Genomic DNA, 22,657 nt, shown 5'->3' on the forward strand with positions numbered 1-22,657 from the left:
GACGAGTTGTTATGGGCAATAAAAATATCCAAAAGCAAATCAGCTGGCCCAGACGGAATCGAATATCCGATGATCAAGCATCTACCTCTTCATGCAAAACTCTACTCCTTCAGATATACAACGAATGTTGGGCTAACAGCTATTTCCCAGATGCATGGAAAACGGACTTGGTAATACCTATCCCAAAAGTAAAGGAGAGTAAACGGGCCGCGAATAACTTCCGTCCCATAACCCTCCTCAACTGCTTAGGGAAAGTCTTCGAAAGAATGATCAATCGCAGACTTAGGACGGCCCTTGAAGAACTATTAGACCCCAGACAGCATGGCTTCCGCCGAGGTAAAGGTACGGGCACCTACTTCAGTCAACTCGATCATTTCTTTCAAGAAACTATCGAAAAGGGCCACCACAGCGAAATTGCTTCACTCGATCTAGCCAAAGCCTACGATACCACATGGCGCCATAACATTATCGATCAACTGCACCGATGAGGTTTTGAAGGCTCCCTCTTCAACATTCTTCGCTGTTTCCTCACCAATCGAAGCTTTCAAGTTTACTTCGGAGGAGTACTTTCGGATCACCGTTGCCTAGAAAACGGAGTACCACAAGGTTCGGTTCTATCAGTTTCCCTCTTCCTCGTTGCTATGCAGTCGGTTCTAGAGGTAATCCCTAAAAACACCGAGGTACTGGCCTATGCAGACGATCTACTGCTGATGGCAAGAAATCCTTTCCCAGAAATGGCCCGCAGAAGACTGCAGGAAGGAATCTCGGCTGTTAGTAACTGGGCAAATTCCATTGGGTTTAAGTTTTCGGCAGAGAAGTCTAATATAATGCACTGCTGCAAATGTAAAGGTCATAGGAAAAGGTTTAGAACATGTCTAATCAATGGCAGGCCTATTAAGAGAGTCAGCTCAGCCCGAATTCTTGGAGTGCTAGTTGACAGTAACCTATCCTTCGGACAACACCTCAGAAATGCTAAAGCTAGTATGAAGTGCCGCCTGCGGCTGGTAAAAGCTTTAGGTGGCCGATGCCGCTTGAGTTCTCGTAAAACCATCTGCAACATAGGCAAAAGCATTATCTTCTCTAGAATTCGTTACGGCATCGAACTTTTCAGCCGTGCCTCTTGGGCTCACTTGAATCATTTAAAGCCTGTCTACCATAGTGTGATTAGATATGCATCAGGAGCCCTTCGGACCAGCCCAATAAACGCTCTGCTTGTGGAGGCTGGCGTAGTTCCTTTCGAACACTTCCTCACAAATATCCTAGCCACTAAAGCCATCCGGACGTCCGAGAAATACCCGGATCTTCTATCCATTTACTCCAGAGCCAACATTTGGCTGCAAAATATTAGCCAAGTCACCCTCCCGACTATTGCCCCATTAAGCAGAGTCGGTCAACGCCCATGGCACGCACATCCGCCAAAGATAGACTGGTCAATCAAAAATGCTGTTAGGGCTGGGGAAGCCAGCAGCATTGTTACGGCCTGTTTTAATAACCACCTCCATAACAAGTATCCCACCCACCACAGAATCTTCACAGATGGGTCTTTTGATGGCAACCTAACATGGTTCGGAGTTTTTGCTAATAACACGGAGCTAAAATTCCAACTGCTTTCCATATGTTCGGTATACTCCGCCGAAATTGCCGCTCTCCTTGTCGCGACATCACTCTGTGATAACGACAGTAAGGTGGTGATCTTCTCTGATTCCTATAGTGCATTACGGGCGCTACAAAGTGGCGATAGTAACACCCTTGGATATAAAGCATTGAGGAAAAAATTACAGGGAAGGACATCACTTTCTGCTGGGTCCCATTAACACACAAATTTATCATGCGTAGATTGGAACCAACACTATGTGAGTCGTGCAATGTAAGACTCACGGTGGAACACATATTAATCACATGCCCTAAATTTAATGCTTCAAGAATAAAGTTTCAGGTTGCAGACACCATAAGGACAGCACTATCGGACGACGCCGTCGAGGAAAAAAGGACCGTCGATTTCCTAAAGGATATAGGTTTATTTGACCAGATCTAATGTCTAATTACTACATTTACCTATACTGATAAAATTTTGTTTGTCTTCTCTTCTACTTTCAGCAAAAGATGAGCAGGTTTTTACGCCCCTTTTAGAAGCGAGCTCCTCAAGCACACTAAGAGGGGCTTTTTCCCTGCTCCAATTGTTTGGTTGTGTTTTTGGCCCCAGGGCCGTGTAGGGTGCGGCGATACGACATACATCCATGGCGGTTACTAGGACTGGGTCGAGCGAGAATAACGAATTTTGCAATAGTTTTCGTAGTTTTCTTTCCAGTTAAATTTCCCGCCCTCAAGGGCAAGAGACGAATGAACTCTCAGAGTTTGAAGTCTCTTTAATTCAATACCGTTACCGTTAATATTTTGCAAAGGGTATATTATCGTGCAAATCAACATTTCGCAGCAAGTTCCGAATGAAAAATCGAGATAACTATTTTTATTGGAACCCAAAACCATACGTTTTGTTTCGTATTCCGAAAAAAACTAAGTCCCGGAGTGTCGATATTTGATAAATAAAAATTTTCGAGATGACCTAGATCTCGACGTTTCATACAATTTTAAGACATTTGGCATAAAAAAAATCACCCGCTTTCCTTTACTCCTTTACTGGGTGATTTTTCGATTTTCAAAAAACTCCACACGGACTTTGACCGACTTGCGCCACTCTCCTTAACCCTTTCGTTACGAGCGTCGTCTATAGACGACATCCGCGCGACGTCTTGTGTATACGAGTGTCGTCTATAGACGACATGAAATTTAAACTGCTCTTTGATCACACCAGCGCGATGTGCATACTTTTCGGCGCAGTGCTCCGTACAGGGGTAGCACTTCGGCGGAGCACACTGCCGTAATGAAAGGGTTAAGTCCGATTGAGCTAATATTTGGCATTGGGTGTGTTTTGAGGTGGTGAACATTTTTTATGAGGTAACTTTTTGAAATGAGAGATGACCATTTTCATTGGCACCATAATGATCACCCTACTGAAAAAATGAAAAAATACGGGTCTAATGTTTTGCAATAAAGAAAAAAACTACCACTTTTGACTAAAATCTGAGGATCACTATATCGGTTTTGAATGGAATGAATGGAATGAATGTATGTAATGTTATCCGCGATGCTGGTTATCCGCGAATGCGAGTCCCCTAGTAATTCTTTAAAACTTCCCGAAATTTGTCAGTGAGTGATAGTCTGGCTCTTTTGTTTTGGTCATGGCTTTCACATTATCTGATCCCTGATGTACACGACCTTACGGATGGATAGTTCAATAATTTCTGTATTGATAAAACATAGTGTGCAGCTCATTTTTTCCCTTTATTGCGTTATCTACGATTTTCGTTATACGCGTTGATTGAGCCCGACTATTTCGCGAATAATCGGGGTTCTACTGGGTGGCAATGAAAATGGTCATCTCTAATTTCAAAAAGTTACCTCAAAAAAATGTTCACCACCTCGAAAAAACACCCTATGCCAAATATTAGCTCAATCGGACGTTTCGCTTGTGCTCCGAAAAAAAAAGTCCCAGTTTTTTGACAAATTTTTTGTTTCGAAATGACGTTAGATCTCGACGTTTCATGCAATTCTAAGACCTTTGGCTTCAGAATTTTTTTTTCGAAAACCCCGATTTCCTTTACTTAGCCCCCAACACCACCCCCCCCCCCCTACCCATTTGGGGGATATTACGATTTTCAAAAAAATCAAACTTTGACCGCTTTGCGCCACTCTCCCTTAAGTCCGATTGAGCTGATATTTGGCATATGGTGTTTCTTTGAGTTGGTAAACAATTTGAACTTTTTGAAATTTTAGGGTCGATTTTTTTCCCATGCATTCATTTGCACCCTAATATACAGGGTTTTCCATTTCGGGCTTCCGAAAGTATATAGCCCAGCGCTGACAACCGTTTGACATACCTGTCAAGTAAAGCGTCATATCGTTAGTTGAATGTCTGCCATTTTACAATATGGATCGTTTCAGTATCGCACAACGTGTTAATTTTGTTAAATTATACTATAAAAATGATGAAAAACCGGCAAATGTTTTTCGAGCATTACGGACGGATTTTGGTCGTCAAGGACGGCCTACAGAGCTTGAGCTTGGGTAGACTGTACAATTCGTAGTTGCTCTCCGTGATTGACCTGAACCAACCAAATTGCACAAAGAACACACAGAATGACGCTTGGGACTAGCAAATCATTCTCGTTGTGCTATTTTCGGTGATTCGAGGTCGTCATGGACGGCCTACAGAGCACACAATCGCTAATGTAGTACGTATATTCGAACAGACTGGATCCGTAGCGGATATTGTGAAACCTGTGCATCATCGTAATGTGCGTTCGGCCGAAAATATTGCTGCTGTTGCTGCCAGTGTGGAGGATGACCCAAATGTTTCGATTCCACGGCGTGCTCAGCAATTGGGCTTGTCAAACACATCATTGTGGCGAATTTTGCATTTGGACTTGCAGCTACACCCATATAATGTCCAACTGGTACAAAAATTAGAGCGTGGTGACCATGGAATGCGTCGGGCATACGTCGATTGGGTGAACGAACAACAGCAGCAAAATGCTGAATTTTCGCATCAAATTTTCTTCAGCGATGAGGCACATTTCGAGCTCGGTGGCTATGTGAACACCCAAAATTTCCGTATATGGGGCTCAGAAAATCCACACGTGATTGTATCCGCCAAAAGTCACTGTTTGGTGCGCATTATGGACTGGAGTCATCGGGCCGTATTTGTTTGAAAATGAGGACGGCGAGACGGTAACTGTGAATGGTGAGCGCTATGGCCGCATGTTAACCGATTTTTTTGCCACAAATTGAAGATATGGATACGGATCACATGTGGTTACAGCAGGACGGCGCCACGTGCCACACAACACGACCGAACATGGCCATATTGCGAACGAAATTTGAGGGACGCATAATTTCGCGTTTTGGTGATGCCAATTGGCCGTCCAGATCATGCGATTTGACCCGCTAGACTTTTTTTTTGTGGGGTTATGCGAAAGACCGTGTCTATGCCAGCTCTCCGCAAACTCTTGAACATTTGAAAGGCAACATTCGTGAAGTTATGACCGAGATACCCATATGTGCCGAAAAGTCATCGAAAATTACCTGTTCCGGATCAAGGTGTGCGAGGAAGCCCTAGGTGGACATTTGAATGATGTTGTATTTCACACATAATGGCATAAACCAAACTTTAATTTGAAATAAAAGTTTCATCGAAATTCGAATTCTAAGTGTGTTTAATTTCAATTTACTTTTGGAATTTAAAGTTGGAAAACCCTGTATATATACAGACTCGATTATCTGAAATTTTAGACTCGATTATCCGAAGTACTTTATTTTTGATTTTGACATTTCTTATTCTTATATCGGAAATTTTGAAAAATTTGTACAATAATTCCATATTGAATAATCAATATGGGTATCAAATGAAAGGGATTAATAAGTAGATTAGATAGAAGATTAGTAGATTAGCAGTTATTTATGAAAACTGCAAATCCAAAACGGCCGCCATCACAATATGGCGGCATATTTATTATGGGTATAAAATGAAAAGGCTTGACTAGTAGAGCATAGTTATTTATGAAACATGCAAATCCAAGATGGCGGCCACTACAAAATAGTGGATTATATTTTTTTCAGAACCCCATCGATATGGATATCAAATGGAAGAGATTGATTGGCAGGAGACAGTTATTTATAAAAAATACAAATCCAAAATGGCCGTCACCACAAAATGGCGCCATTTTTTTAAAGCCTTATCAACATGGGTATCAAATGAAAGTGCTCGACTGGTAGAACACAGTGAATCATGAAAAATCCAAATCCAAGATGACCGCAGTTCCCAAGTAAACAATTATTTTTTAATGGTTTCATTCTGCTTGACCTGTTTGTATGTATGTTGAGTGTTTGTAGGGTTGTCCCACATTGGTTGAAATTTGACCCCGTTTTGGAACATACCTTTAATTCTACTGTCATCATAAAACTGCGTATTACATGATCTTAAACAATGATTTGACTAATAAAATATTGTACATCATTAAAATATTTCGAAGAAAGTTAGGTAAGAAATAAAAATTAAAAAAAGTTGAATGGTTTTATTGTAGACAAGTATACTAATGATACAGAAAATTTACCGAAAACTAGAAAATAAAATAAGTAAAAAAAAAAACATTTTAAGTTAAACGGTTTAATGTACTAAAAGCTAGAAAATAATTAGGCAATTAGCAGTTAGTAGTTATCACATCCGTTCCTTCATTAACTCTTTGTGGTCGTTTGTCTGCTCTCAGCCACCATACCTTTTTTACCGTTCTGGTCGTTAGTCTGCTCTCAGCCACCACAACAAAAACCATGCTAAGAATAATAAGAATATTCTACCTAACCAAGTATCAGTTTACGCTTTTCCTAAACGAAGCTTGATGTCAGTTGATGGACCTGTTCACGAATCAATACGGTGCTCCTATGAGTAATAGATAACGGTACTCAGTATCAAACAAAGTGGTTACCCACACAAGATAACACACAGTGCATTGAATGCATAAGAATGTAGGACAGAAAAGCAGAATTTAGCCATTGTAACACTTTGGTGTGATGGAAAAGATTGTTCATAAATATCAGAACTACTGTTTGCATAAATGTATCATGTTGTTTGAATCTTCGTTCATCTAAAGTGAACAGTTCTGGTAATTTCAGATACGCTGAAATCATTATCTGAGTTACTACTGGTTTGAATTATGTTGAAGTAGTTGTTTGTAAAGAGCAGAATAATTGTTTGCATAAGTGTCTTATGTCATTTGGATAATCTGTAAAAAAAAATCTTTGTGAAAATTGAAAAGTACTGACCTTTTCGGCAATGGCAAAAGTTAAGCGTTAATGGCAGAAGTGTCTCATATTCAACGGATAATAAAAATAAAATTATGTATTGATTATGCTTCATATGATTTACTCTTGGAGACTATTTCGAAAGATTTCGCACAAAATAAAATTCACAAAATAACCCCTGATATAGGGCAATGCTGGTTAAAGGCAGACAATCGGATATCCCCGTCCGGGATATCTTAGGTAGCCGTGATCCTGATCTTCTGCTTCATCTATACCTGTTCCTCAGAAACGCCGATGTCAACGTTTAATGATGTTTCCTTCGTTATGTCCCTGTTTCGTATCCCTCCTATCTGATCTATAAACTTTTACTTAGTCGCGGCAATACATACACACACTCTTTACAGATACACGGGCCAAAGGTTGTGCAGTCCACTGATGATTCAACAAAAGCCAAAGGTTGTATCGCTCATGACAACTCACACGAGCTGATGATTGCGCCGGCTAGTGACCATTCTATCCTGGATTCCTCGAGGAGACGCACCACGCTAGATATGGGGTACAGACTAGGGGGGCGTTGCTGATTAAAGGTCAGCTGCATCCCGGCCCCGTCAGGTTGACGCCATATGAGCCTTAATAAAAATATATATTTTGGATAAAAAAATACGGGTGGGTAATGTCGGGGACATAACCGGAGTGACGTAGGACTAAAGGGGACAGCTTTTGTTAAATATATAATTTAAATATATTGTTTTATTTCCTTCTCCTACGTGAATACCTACCTATCTACCTTAAAAATGGATTAGTTTACTGTTTACTCTTCATGAATATGTTGATGGTTCTGAAAAGAACCTTTGGTGTTGTGTTTTTGTTATCACTCGATATTCCCATCTTGTTCGGTTAAACCTTCCTGTTTAGCTATTGCGTTTGCCACTCGCCACAGCTTTCACAGTTGGAAAATTTCTTCCCATCCAGCTTGTGACATGTTGTTCAGTAAATTACATTTGATGCGACGTGCCGGAGAAACACTTTGCCACTCACTGAAACTAATTGTTGCCTTGATGAGCGCCGAACCGAAGCTGCTCTGTTCTTGATGCGGGTTTTCTGATTGTCGTGAGCAGCTTTGCAAGCCAACTCGAGCACTCCGACGGCCGAAACTCTATAATCGCTGTTAGGTATACTGGTGCTCCGGCACCAATCCGTTCGGCCTAGTTACCCTTGCCGAGCAATCAGTGAATGCGACCAACAGGGAACTGGAGACTTGCACGGTTCGAGTGAGACTTTGCCTTTCCCTTAACTTGTCCTCCTTTGTTACGTCCACGATGCCGATGCCGTACAACCACACGGGTTTACGGTTTGAAAGAAAATAAGATATTTTTTTGGGGTCCGCGTGTTTTATACTCTAGCGGTACACACTCACAGGATAGAGACAAATCGGCAGACTCAGCCAGAGGGGCGAGTCCAACGAGACGAACGAATGAGCGTTAAAAGGGAGCGATGGCAAAAAAAATACATTCACCATCATACTGATTTTAACCTCCGACCGAGAAGGTCGTTTTTGACGTAGGACTACGTCTTTCATTTCTATACCGGGGTGTAAAACCAAAGTTTCGAGAACGATAGCGTTACGCTGGAGACCGAGATTTTGAGCGTTAATAGCTCTTAAACAACTGAACGAAATGGTATGATAAACACTTCATTTGAAAGATAAAATGTCTACGCGTCATATACTTGTTACTTTTTGATCCAAAAACTTGTTTCAATAGTCTTAAAATTGCTTTCAAAACAGGCTATTGAAATCACCAATCGGTATATAAGCGAGCGCCGCTCGTAAACCCACTCAGTTATGATTGAACAGCGATTGGAGCATGTTGTCGCTGTTGTTGTGAAGCTAATTTCGTTTATCATGAAAACGCTGATGAACGGTGTCACCAAGAGCCTGTTTGTGCACCTAAGGCCAAACGGGAATCCATCAGGAGGAGAGTGATGCCGCTTGAAACATCGGAGCAGCCGCCACACACACACACACATACACGCGCGGAATTCTCATTGCTATCATCGTTGCTGAAAAATAATCTGCCAGTTCCCCTGGGAATTGAAAAATACATTCATGCGAAAGAGTTTATTTTAAAGTTTTCTATCCATATAACACTGCAACCAAATACATTTGGTTTTGTTATTTTTCAATCAATCGCAATTAACAGGAAAGCTTCTGAATATTTTTTTCCCCATCAGTGGAAATTTTCGTATCCAATATTGGATGCATAACATGAAAAACGGAAAATGTTTCACATCGCGAAAATCAAGTCATTTTCGAGCGATTATTTGCTTTCTACTCATATAATGCTGCGAACAAATACATTTCGTTTTGGATTTTTTCAATCAAGTGCGATCAATGTAAGAATGTAATGAACGTAAGAATGCGAATGTCTTTCGGCAATTTATTAGAGGTGCAATGAATCTTTAGGAATTCCCGCTCTACGCGCACTGGCAAACAATGATTACTCAACAATTTCTCAAACGAGAAATGGGTGTTGTGAGAAAGGATTAGCGAACGCGAAAACGACAAACGGGAGAAAGATACGTTTGGAGGTTGAAGGAAATTGGCAGAAAACTTCTTCATTCTATCATTCAAATAATGTGATTCATACCACATCGTTTTGCCAGAAAGAGATTATTAATGTTCAAAGGAGGAATCGAGTCCTCCGAGGAAATTACCCAGCGCAAATTAGAGTCGACTATCGATTGCGGCATTCGTACACAAATAATTTTATAGTGCAGTTTCACCAAAGTGATTTCTTCGGATATATTCACTACATCATGTCATGTATTTCATATTCTTCATTAAGAAATCCATATCCATGGCACCTATCGGTAACAAATTATTATCGAAACCACGATTTTCGCTAAATGCTTCTTTCAGTTCGGCCTGTAAAAAACTTTTCTGTACTCTAATCCATCAAATTTGGAGCCCTGAAAAGGGCCGTTGATTATATGCTAAGCTAATATAGCACGCTCTCCTCGGATACGATGGGCCAGCTGGATGTCCTTGGGCATGATGTGACGCGTTTTGCATGGATAGCACACAAATTGGTATCTTCGAATAAGCCTCCTGCAGCGTCATAGCCGCGGAACTTTGGAAGCGCAAGTCGGTTTTAAAGTCCTGAGCAATTCCACGATCCAAATGCTGCAAAGGTAGCTGCGGATCAGCAATTCGGTCGACTTCTGATAGCGATGAATTTCACGCAAAGTTCCCGGTCGATAGCGATGTGGCTTCTCCACCTATCCTGCTACTGGTGCGCTTATCCGAGCTGGCTTCGTGTGCCTTACCACCGAATGACTAACGAGCTGTCTGCGAAAGACTAACGAGCTCGAGTCCTCACGGTGCGAGAGTAGAGTAAGAAATGAACGAAAGCAAAGGAAGCGTCGTTTTATAAACCATAAAAGTATAGAATCTAAATCCCACCCTTATTATATTCGTGAGTATACAGTAAGCTTATACAATAAAGAGGGTGGGGTTTACATTCGATTCTTTTATGTTTTATAAAATGACACTTCCCTTGCTTTCGTTCATTTCTTACTCTACTCTCGCACCGTGAGGACTCGTTTCATCGGGACTAAGCAGACAGCTCGTTAGTCCTTCGGTGGTAAGGCACCACGAAAGCAGCTCGGATAAGCGCACCAGTAGCAGAATAGGTGGAGAAGCCACATCGCTATTGACCGGGAACTTCGCATGAAATTCGTCGCTATCAGAAGTCGACCGAATTGCTGATCCGCAAGCTACCTTTGCAGCATTTGGTTCGTGGAATTGCTCAGGACTTCAAAACCGACTTGCGCTTCCAAAGTTCCGCGGTTATAACGCTGCAGGAGGCTTATTCGAAGATACAAATTTGTGTGCTATCCATGCAAAACGCGTCACATCATGCCCAAGGACATCCAGCTGGCCCTTCGTATCCGAGCAGAGCGTGCTATATTAGCTTAGCATATAATCAACAGCCCTTTTCAGGGCTCCAAATTTGATGGATTAGAGTTCATAAAAGTTTTTTACAGGCCGAACTGAAAGGAGCATTTAGCGAAAATCGCGGTGTCGATGATAATTCGATACCGATAGGTGCCATGGATATGGATTTCATAATGAAGAATATGAAATACATGACATGATGTAGTGAATATATCCCCATATCGAAGAAATCACTTTGATGAAACTGTTTACCGTTTGTCGTTTTTAAGTGTTGGGAAAGGGCATTATTTTTGCTGAGTAAATTCCAAGAAAAAATCCATTCCTTCTTTAAGCGTGATTCATTCTGCTTCGGATCAACGGAACAGTGATAATCATTTCATACAAAAGATAAAATGTCCAAGAGTTATATGATTGCTATTTATTGAGTCGGAAAATTGTTTCAATAGCTTAATGATAGCTTCGAAAACAGGTTATAAAATGACGCTTCCTTTGCTTTCGTTCATTTCTTACTCTACTCTCGCACCGTGACGACTCGTTTGTTTGGGACCAAGCAGATAGCAGGTTAGTCTTTCAGTGGTAAGGCACACGAAGCGCACCAGCCGCAGGATAGGTGAAGAAGCCACATCGCTATCGACCGGGAACTTTGCGTGAAATTCATCGCTATCGGAAGTCGGCCGAATTGCTGATCCGCAAGCTACCTTTGCAGCTTTTGGTTCGTGGAATTGCTCAGGACTTCAAAACCGACTTGCGCTTCCAAAGTTCCGCGGTTATGACGCTGCAGGAGGCTTATTCGAAGATACAAATTTGTGTGCTATCCACGTAAAACGCGTCACATCATGCCCAAGGACATTCAGCTGGCCCGTCGAATCCAAGGAGAGGGTGCTATATTAGCTTAGCATATAATCAACGGCCCTTTTCAGGGCTCCAAATCTGATGGATTAGAGTTCAGAAAAGTTTGTTGCAGGCCAAACTGAAATGAGAATTTTCGTTTGGATGCCATACAGCATCGAGAAAATTCCGAAAAGATCTAATCGTTGCTGAAAAATAATCTGCCAGTTCCCTGGGAATTGAAGAATACATCCATGCGAAAGAGTTTATTTTAATGTTTTCTAATTATATGGCGAACACAGCGACCAAATACATTTGATTTCGTAATTTTTCAATCAAGTGTAATTAGCTGGAAAGCTTCTGAAGATTATTCTTTCCCATCAGTAGGATATTTTCGTATCCAATATTGGATGCATAACATGAAAAACGGAAAATGTTTCGTATCGCGAAAATTATATAATTTTCAATCGATTATTGCTCAGTCGCCGAAATTTTCATACTCAGAGAGTTCATTCTCCTCTAGTTTGCCTTCCAAATTGCCATCGTAAACCACACCTTCTCTCGATTCAATCACGCACGAAAAGCATACTGAAATGATATTGTGGTGGTGAAACCGATTCATTTTTCGTGAGGCGTCGTGCACAAATTACGTAACGCGATAAGGGGGGAGGGGGTAGATGTTGCGTTACTTTCTGTTTATTAGAGATAGGAAATTGCGTTACGAAAGAGGGGGAGGTTCAAAATCCGGATTTTTGCGTTACGTAATTTGTGCACGACGCCTGAGGACATCGACAAGACAACATCGTTACTGAACGAGCTGAACGGCGAGGGATCGAGGTATTCATTACCTGGCTTGACCCGACCTGAAATGCAATCAGTTTGTTTTAACTGTGAGGAAGCGCAGAAAAGCCGATCGATCAGAAGGAGAAGAGAAGGTGACCAAGAGAGTATCAGCATCGAAATACGGTTCCTCGGGAAGACATAGAAGCAGCCGCCACACACACACATATACACGCGCGCAACTCTTTTCGTTTGCTGGTTATCGAGAGGAAACCTGGAAAGAAATGATCGTTGCTGAAAAATAATCTGCCAGTTCCCCTTGGAATTGAAAATTACATTCAAGTGAGTTTATTTTAATGTTTTCTATCCATATAATACTGCGACCACATACATTTGGTTTTGTGATTTGTCAATCAAGTGCAGTTAACAGGAAAGCTTCTGAAGATTATTCTTCAGAACAAGGTTTTTTGTATCCAATATTGGATGCATAAAACCTTGAGTCTTCAAAGTAACACTCTCGTTTTTGAAGTCACCCAAATATTTATTTATTCATTCATTCAGGATGGATTTAGATTCAACTTCAAACAAATGATCTCTAAATCAACGATAGTCCTACGTCACCCTTGCGGTTATACCATAGATATAACCCACTTCCTGTTTTTTCAGCAGCTCGGCGTTTTGGATTCCTGGATAGCAGACTGGGTAGTCACCCCTTGGCGATTTTGGCGATCCGAAGGAGATTTATTTAAAATATTTCAGCGTTGGAGCAAAAGGCGAACAGGAGAAAGCAACAGCTCGTTTCGACCGTTAAGAGCGGGCGCTTACCGGCTAACCGGAAAAGCGCGCGCTTTTGCGGCGTCACTGACGCTCCCCTCTATAGTGCATCTTAGATACATACATAGTGTTAATATATGTAAACAAATTTCATACGGTGAAGTGATTAAACCGAGTGTGTATACATCTGAAAATTTTTAAGTGCATTTTTCCCAGAATTTTTCGCGATCTACAGTGAGTTACATTTGGATTATTTCCTTTTCTCCATTCTGTGTGTTGATCGTTTTTCGGAGATATTTCCGAATAGTGTTTGTTGGTTCGTGGTAACCAAAATCATTCTGCCGACTATACCCAGGGTGTAGCCAGGCAACATAATGGCGTCTAGTAGCTCCGGGCCTCCGGGAGGCCGGGCTACAAACCTCTACCAAGGGAAGCCAACTCAACGTACCGCTCCAGAATGGGCTGACCCTCTGAACGGTAATTTACAAATTTTACTGTTACGTGCTAACGGAGATAAAGAACTACCATCCAACCCATTTATCGTGAGTAAAACCATCACCAATACCGTGAAAGATTTTAACAAAAACAACGCCCGACCATCAAAGGACGATAAGAAGAGAACGCAATACATCTTAACAGCCAGAGACGAGGACACTATCGGTAAGCTCCTCTTAATAAATGAACTGATCGATAAGACACCTGTTGAGGTGATATACCATCCAACATTAAATCAACGCAAATGCGTTGTCACATGTCGTAAAGTGATCGATATGAAAGAAGACGTACTTCTTACCGAACTTGCCGACCAAAACGTGATCGAAGTTAAACGGATCACTAGGAAGGAAAAAGATGTAGTTATCCCTACAGCTACTCTAATTTTGACCATTCGTGGGACAGTGATCCCAGAAGTGATTTTATTCGGATTCCTCCGCATCGGGACTAGGAATTTTTACCCAAGTCCGATGCAATGTTTCAAGTGCTTCCGCTTTGGACATACGTCGAAACGATGCCAACGCGAGAATCCACTCGGTCGAAATTGCGGCAAGGAACATGGCACAGAAAACAAAACGTGTAACGATGTCGCCCACTGCATTAATTGCCAAGGAAACCACTCCTCTTCATACAGGAAGTGTCCAATATGGCAAAAAGAAAACGACATAACCAAAATCAGAATAGATCAAGGCATCTCATATAAACAAGCCAAGGATCTATACAACGTTAAAAATAATGGACCTTCCTATTCAAGTGTCCTACAAGACAGATTAAATAACCTCCAAAAACCGACTGCTAGCTGCAACAAATGCAAATGTAGTTGCGTTTCAGCTGAAACAAGTCCGGAAACAAGTCGCGAAAGCACTCCATCCACAGTTGACACTACTATGTCCGAATCTGATACCTCGACCACCGAATCAGAATATGATTCCGATGTTTCAATGACAATATCTGAGGCCCCAAGGAAAACTAAGAGGAAGATATCTTCCAAAAACACATCTTCAGAAGAGCTAAAAACCTCGGAAGATGAACTTCGCCAAAATAAAGAGAAACAAAGGAAGAAGACACGAAACAATCAGGAATCAACGGAAACCACACCACAAAAAAACAACACACAAAGCAACGCACCACACCACAACACACAAAACAGCAACACACAAAACAACAACACACAAAACAACAACACACAAATCAATAACACACAAAACAATAACACACAAAACAACATCACACAAAACAACAACACACAAAACAACAACACACAAAACAACAACAAACAAAACAAAAATTACAAGAAATCCGGAAAGAACAGCACCCCTTCAAAGGGGAAATAAGATCCACCTTACTCGTCAATACATTCACTCCAACGAGCAAACTGGCTATTCAATGGAACATTCGAAGTCTCCAAAGAAATTTTCCGGAATTACAAACATTAATTTATAAATATAATCCCACAATCATAGCTCTTCAAGAGACTATGACGCAGAGAAATTTTCACAAAGATTCTATCAAAGGATACACCACTTATTTCAAAGAAGGACCCAACCCTTCATTCAACGGGGTTGCAACTTCAATAAAAATCGGCACCCCCACAATTTTCTCCCCGTTAACACCGCTCTACAAGCAGTGGCAATACGAATAAACCTTCCTTTTCCAATCACAGTAGCCAGCATATACATTTCTCCTACGTCCGACCCGGCTCTTCTACGGAATCAACTGGACCATCTTCTTAACCAACTTCCCTCCCCAGTTCTCTTTATGGGTGATTTCAATGCTCACTCATACGCCTGGGGATGTTCATACCTCAATCGAAGAGGTTCCATTTTAGAGGATTTTCTCTCCGATAATACTCTCACTCTTCTGAACAACGGCCAACACACCAGAATCAATTCTGCTTCTGGCTCTTCTTCGGCCATAGATCTCACCATCGTATCCCCTCAACTTTGTTCAAAGCTTTCATGGAACACCCACGATGATTGCTGCAACAGCGATCATCTCCCAATATGTATTTCCCTTGGCCAACCTTCTCCAGATGTTTCCACAAGGCCGAGATGGAAATTTGAATATGCAAACTGGGCTGGCTATCAATGTGACATTGAAAGCTGCCTCTCAGCCAAACAAGATTGGACACCCGAGGACTTTTCCCAAGCCGTCCTTGAGGTTGCAATACGGCACATTCCTAGAACCAGCGGAAAACCTGGTAGAAAATGCGTCCCATGGTGGACACCTGAAGTAAATAAAGCCATCAAAGACAGAAGAAAAGCCTTACGCAAGCTAAGAAAGGCCCATCCGGATAACCCATCTAAGCACACTTTGCTAGAGGAATTCCAAAGGGCTCGCAACAATGCTAGAGCTATTATTAAAACAGCCAAGCATAACAGCTGGATTAAATTCGTCAACGATATTAATCCCAACACGTCGTCAAAGGAATTATGGAGCAAAATTGGCAGACTTCATGGCAAAAAAAGGAATACAACCTTTTAATTAACGGTCATTATACAAATGATCGGAAAACTATAGCAGAGGCTTTCGGAGATTTCTTTGCCTCCACCTCATCCAACCAAAGCTTCGATACTACCTTCCAAACCCGCAAGGCAGAATGCGAAAAAATCCCCATTGATTTTAACACCGACGCAAATTTTGACTTCAACAAAACTATTTCCCTCAAAGAACTAGAATGGGCCTTAAACAAAGCAACACGCGGCTCCACTGGACCAGATGATATCAGCTACCCAATGCTGAAAAACCTACCCTATCTTGGGAAAAAAGTTCTTTTAAAACTTTACAACAATGTATGGAACAGTGGAATTTTCCCAAATTGCTGGAAAGAAGGCCTAATGGTCTACCTGCCTAAACCAGACAAAAATAATCACCTGCTGGACAACTTCCGTCCCATCACTCTTCTGAGTTGCATAGGTAAAATCATGGAGAAAATTATCAACCGGCGCTTAACGACCTTTTTAGAGTCAAACAAGCTGCTTGACCCTAGACAATTTGCCTTCCGCGCGGGTAAAAGCACAGAAGACTGCCTCGTAGCTCTCGAAAAAGTCCTAGACGACGCCGCTGAACGTTATCTGCACGCAGATGTTGTATCACTCGATCTTAGCAAGGCCTTCGATCGAGCATGGAGGTACCCAGTTCTGAAAAATCTTTTCAACTGGGGGGTTCGTGGTAGATTAGGCTTCTTCATCAAAGGGTTTCTGGAAAACAGAACCTTTAAAACAATCATCAACAATCACAAGTCTTCATTGAAAATCCTTGGAAACGGTTTTCCCCTGTAATTGAACATTTGCGATGACAGTGGTACAGTGTCGACCTTCAATGTGGGGTCATAATTTGGACCCCGAACTCTATGTTTACAAAAATGTCCAACTAAATATGTCGCATTACTGGTCCGACCAATTAGCTAAATGTCGAGATAAGTGTAAATTACTGTACTTTCAATCTAGAAGCAATTTAAGAATTGGTGAAAATCAATAAGCTCAGAACAACTGCCAAATTCACATACTCATCATATCCTGGCAAACAAATTATGAAAAAATCAATTTGTGTTTTATTATTATTTTGGATATTGTTTTAGAAAGCATTGAACTGTATTTCCTAAACTCTTTTTTTGGAAGGTTTAATGGCCCTGAAAAGCGCCTTGTTTTATGGAATGGTTCAAATTTAGAAAACTTAGTACTCGTGGTTTTGAAAAAAACCATTTCGAACGCCCTCGATGCCGCCTTGTTCTGGATTTGCCACCAAAGCAGTGTGTATAAAGAACAAACTTTTTTCTTCTGCTACCTGATGCCGTTTTGCGATTGCGTTTGCCACTCGCCACTCGCTGCAACTGCCTGTTGTCTTGATGTCCACCGAACCGAATGTGTTCTGTTCCGAATGCGGGTTTTCTTATCGTCGCGAGCAGCTTTGTCAGCTAACTCGATCACTTCGGCGGCCGAAACTATATAACGCCGGCTAGGTGGACTGGTGCATTGGTACTAACGTGCTCGGCCTAGCTACCCTTGCGGGGAACTCATGATCAACACGGTTCGAGCGGGATTTTGCCTTTCCCTTCATTTTCCTCCTTTACCATGTCCAGACATGGCTGCTTGGGTTGGTTTGTTGATGTGTTCTGATGCGAAACGATGTGGTGTACGGCTTGAATGAGAATGATCGTTACGGCAGCGGAGCGGGGATTTTTAAGCTGACTGGCTGGCTCGCATGTGTGAGACTGCGACCAATGTTTCGTTCATTTTTTTCTTTTTCCTTTCCAATCGTGGTTCATTCTATTTCGCTGCTGCTCTGGTTGCCCGTTTTGGTCGGTTCGATTTGAGGAGCACAAAATGGACCAATCAAAAATGGGCACATAGTGCATTTTGACAATGCTTGATATTTCACAATTATTCAATTATTTATCTCAAGAAAAATGAAATGTTATTCTTTATGATAGATGCGTAGATATATTTCCTATCAATTGATGCAAAAACCTTTGCGATCTATTGTGAAATGCTCGAGTTATAAGCGTTCCAAATCTTGCATTTTTTCCTACTTGTTCAGTGCCTAGATTTCCATTTCACCCCCTATATCTTCCGGTTAGACGTAGTCCTACGTCAAAAAAAAAATAAAAAAATAGGGCAATGCTGTGACTAGAATAAAATCGTGGAACATATGATGAAACAACTAACTGTGGATAATGGAAATCCAATGTATATTTCTCAGCGCCGCTCGGAAATCCACTCAGTTCTAATTGAACAGCGATTGGAGCATGTTGTCGCTGTTGTGGTTAAGCTCTTCGTTTATCATGAAAGCGCGGATGAACGGTGTCACCAAGAGCCTGTTTGTGCACCTTAGGCCAGAAGGGAATCCATCAGGAGGAGAGTGATGCCACAAACGGTTCCCCGGGAAGATCTCGAAGCAGCCGCTACACACACATATACACGCGCGGAATTCTTTCCGTTTGGATGCCATTCAGCATCGAAAAAGATCCGGAAAATAATCTGCCAGTTCCTCTGGGAATTTAAAAATACATTCATGTGAAAGAGCTCATTTTAATGTTTTCTATCCATGTAACACTGTGACCAAATATGTTTCAATCAAGTGCTATTAACAGGTGGTTATCGAGTTAGCATTAACCATTGGTGGGCTTCCAGTATCGAGGGAAATGTGGAAATATCTAATCGTTACTGAAAATAATCTGCCTGATAATAATCTAATAATAAATAATCTGAAAATTTCAAAACATTCCCCTCCCTCATGGGGCGCTAGTCAATTTGTGGCTAAGATACTGCATTATACAAATAAGTCAGTGCAAATCATAGTGCAACGTTTACCGGGAGATTTCCTTTTAATTTTTTTATGATTCGATTATCCGGAAAATTTGATCATCCGGATGAAAATAAAATCAACATTCCGTTTCATCTCTAGTCGAGAGTGAGCAGTCTGAGAAACTGATCATCCATTGCAGACCATTGGACAAAACGATTTCTTCGAAGATTTGGTGTTTTTGCGAAAGCCATCAAAGTCCAGCGTGGATACAACCTGGTTACAAAACTAGAGGGACAAGATCTAGCTTCATGAGGATGCATCGTATGCCTTTTCGAAATTTACAACAAATCAGTCTAGCCAGCAAGTAACGCTACTAATGATAAATCATTTATTTTTGATACAAGTTTATTTCAATAAGTACGATCGTTTGCCCCATAGGCTGCGAATTTGTGCCGAAAAGTCCGCATTTGACAATTTGTATTATTATAAATATTGGACAAGCAAAACTCGAAGTATTTATAAATTGCGTTTCGAAGGTTATATATAGTTACTATTTGGTAAGCAAACTGAACCCTATTGGCTTTCCTTTTAAAAGTTATTAGACGACAACTGTTAGGTGCGCACCTGCGAGCATTAGCACATCGAAAAGTTATATTTTCATCGCATCGCATTTTTGCCTTGCGATTCAATTCTTTTCTGAGAGCGACGCCACTCTATCACAAAGCGATTCGATCCAAAGCTCCGAGGCTAAGCACCCAATCGGATCAGGAAACGAAAGTAGAGCGACAGCAGAAACTAACGAACGAATCATAAAATGATACAAGCGAGCATCGATGAACACGTGCACAGATACCAAACGATGACTCTCACGCTGTGTTCATTCAGTGTTTTCGTTAACACGTCAGTTTTCTGTTTCATGAGTGATTTAAAACATATTATTGTGTGCGTTGAATGAATCAAATAAGAGAATGTAACGAGCGCTCGTTGATACGATTGGAACCATCCTTGGCTTTGAACCACCCTGTTATAAAAATGACTAGTATTTTTGAAGAAAATATATTTTTTTTTCCAATTCATTTATTTGTAAGGCTCACTCGCATGAGCTTTGCGGAGCCACTAATTCATGATTTGTTTTTACAGAATTTCAACTTAAATCTATGTTTAGTAGGTTTCGACCGATTACTCGCGGTTTACTCGAGGTTAGAGGGGCAACAATTTTTGTGGGATGGATCAGGTTAGGGATATGGATATGAGGTATCGTTGTCTCAACCGAGAGTTGCCGCACGCACTGTAGCATTGTGCATAAAGACCAGGGATAGCATCTGGTGTTCGACTATCTGTCGAGGGGGGCGACGGTGAGATGAGGGGACAAGACAAACAAACTAATAACGAAAAAGAAAAAAAAACACACAAAAGCATTAAATTCTTATGCTAGTCCGTTTCACAAACATATAGATCAACTGCATATAGCAGATGTCGCGAGTTCCCAACACGTCTCTAACAGGAACATAGGGTTGTCTTCTTTGGGCCCTAAGGGCATTCAAAAGGTACTCTCTGGCTGCGTAATTATCCGTACATTGCCAAACTGCGTGATCGATGTCATCGTAACCGTTTCCACACCGACAGACGTTGCTTTGAACAAGATTTATTCTGTGGAGATGCACATCTAGCGAGTAGTGGTTGGACATAAGTCTACTCATTACACGAATGAAGTCACGACTTACGTCCAAACCTTTGAACCACGCTCTCGAAGAAACCTTTGGAATAATTGAATATAACCACCACCCAAGACTTCCAGTGTCCCAATCGGTTTGCCAACTCAAGAGGGAACTCTGACGCAGTAATTGGAAAAATTCATCGTATGAAATCTGTCTATCAAACAATTCGCCTTCCTGGGCACCCACCTTTGCGAGAGTGTCCGCTTTCTCATTGCCAGGAATTGAGCAATGAGAGGGGACCCATACAAAGGTTAACTTATAAGATCTTTCGATCAGTGCACTCATCTGCTGCCTCACTTTTGCGAGGAAATAAGATGGGTGCCTACTAGTTTTCATCGACTGGAGAGCCTCAAGCGAACTGAGACTATCCGAGAAAATGAAGTAATGGTCTGCAGGCTTGTTGGAGATCATCCCCAATGCGAAGTCGATTGCTGCCAGCTCAGCAACATAAACGGAACAAGGTTCCTGCAGTTTACGGAAGGCGCTCGAATTTTCATTGAAAACACCGAAGCCAGTGGATCCATTGAGGCGAGACCCATCAGTGAAGTATCTTTTCATGCAATTGACTTTTTGGTACTTTCGGTTAAAAATACGGGGAATGATAGTTGGTCGAAGCTGATCTGAAATCCCAAGTATTGCTTGTTTCATCGACAGATCGTATTCAATTGAGGAACTGCTGATGGTGAAGTGAGCACGATCTGGAGTAAACGATGGAAGACAAATATCTGACGAAATATAGTGGTAATAAATTCTCATAAACCGAGATTGTATATTTAGATGAAGAATTTTTTCAAAGTTTTCAATCACAAGTGTGTTCGTGACACCGCATTTCACCAGTATTCTGAGAGAAAGTTCCCAGAATCGGTTCTGTAGAGGAGTTACTCCTGCCAGAACCTCGAGACTCATGTTATGCGTTGAGTGCATACAGCCGAGAGCTATACGCAGACAATGATATTGAATTCGTTCCAATTTTAGAAGGTGACTTTTAGCTGCTGAGAGAAAGCAGAAAGAGCCATACTCCAGAATAGATAGAATAGTTGTTTTATAAAGCGTTATGAGATCTCCCGGATGAGCTCCCCACCACGTGCCTCAAATCGAACGGAGAAAGTTGACCCTCTTTTGACATTTTTGCTTCAAATACGTAATGTGGGTATTCCAAGTGCATTTTGAATCAAACCAGACACCAAGGTACTTGAAGGTCAATGATTGGGTAATGCTTCTGCCCAAAAGCTTGAGTTGCAGTTGGGCTGGGAACCGCTTTCGAGTAAACAGTACCAGTTCTGTTTTCTGCGGCGAGATCCGATCCCTAAGTTCCTTGCCCAGGAAGACAAGTTACCTAGGGAATTTTGCAATGGTCTTTGCAAGTTTTCGGCATGGGAACCTCTGACGGAAACCACACCATCATCTGCAAGTTGTCTTAGCGTGCATTGTTCTGCCAAACAACTGTCAATATCTTTCACATAAAAATTATAAAGAAGGGGACTGAGACATGAGCCTTGGGGTAGACCCATATAACTATTTCTGGAAGTTGTCAGTTGTCCAAGGGTAAAGTTCATTCGCTTTTCTGACAATAAATTGTACAAGAAGTTATTCAAAATTCCAGGAAGTCCACATCTGTTCAGATTGTCTGACAGAATTTCTATGGAAACCGAATCAAAAGCTCCCTTAATATCCAAGAATACTGAAGCCAGTTGCTCCTTGTGCGCAAAGGCCAGTTGAATATCCGTAGAAAGCAACGCTAGACAATCGTTTGTTCCTTTGCTCTTACGAAACCCAAATTGTGTACTTGATAGCAAATTATTTGTCTCGATCCATTGATCGAGTCTTCGAAGGATCATTTTCTCCAGCAATTTTCTAATGCACGAGAGCATAGCAATCGGACGGTATGAGTTATGGTCAGACGCTGGTTTGCCAGGTTTTTGAATTGCTATTACTTTGACCTGTCTCCATTCGGGTGGCACAATATTGTTTTCTAGTAGGGTATTGAATAAGTCTAGCAAGCGTC

The 22,657-nt window shown here is 41.4% G+C and overlaps 1 protein-coding gene across 13 annotated transcripts in view; it reads right to left on the bottom strand.

The window, feature by feature from the left end:
- LOC129761766 (syntaxin-binding protein 5) overlaps positions 1 to 22,657 on the bottom strand; it is a 722,498-nt gene that overhangs the window by 18,520 nt on the left and 681,321 nt on the right. Inside the window, exon 23 of one of the 13 annotated variants that reach the window (XM_055759524.1) lies at positions 20,098 to 20,316. The exons of the other annotated variants lie outside the window; for them this stretch is intronic. Coding sequence (XP_055615499.1) covers positions 20,165 to 20,316 — 152 coding nt within the window. The 3' untranslated portion in view covers positions 20,098 to 20,164. Of the gene's footprint in view, positions 1 to 20,097; positions 20,317 to 22,657 lie in introns of those variants that run through there. 13 annotated transcript variants of the gene reach the window in all.

Source organism: Toxorhynchites rutilus, chromosome 1 (genome assembly GCF_029784135.1).
Source record: "Toxorhynchites rutilus septentrionalis strain SRP chromosome 1, ASM2978413v1, whole genome shotgun sequence".
Lineage (NCBI taxonomy): Eukaryota > Metazoa > Arthropoda > Insecta > Diptera > Culicidae > Toxorhynchites > Toxorhynchites rutilus.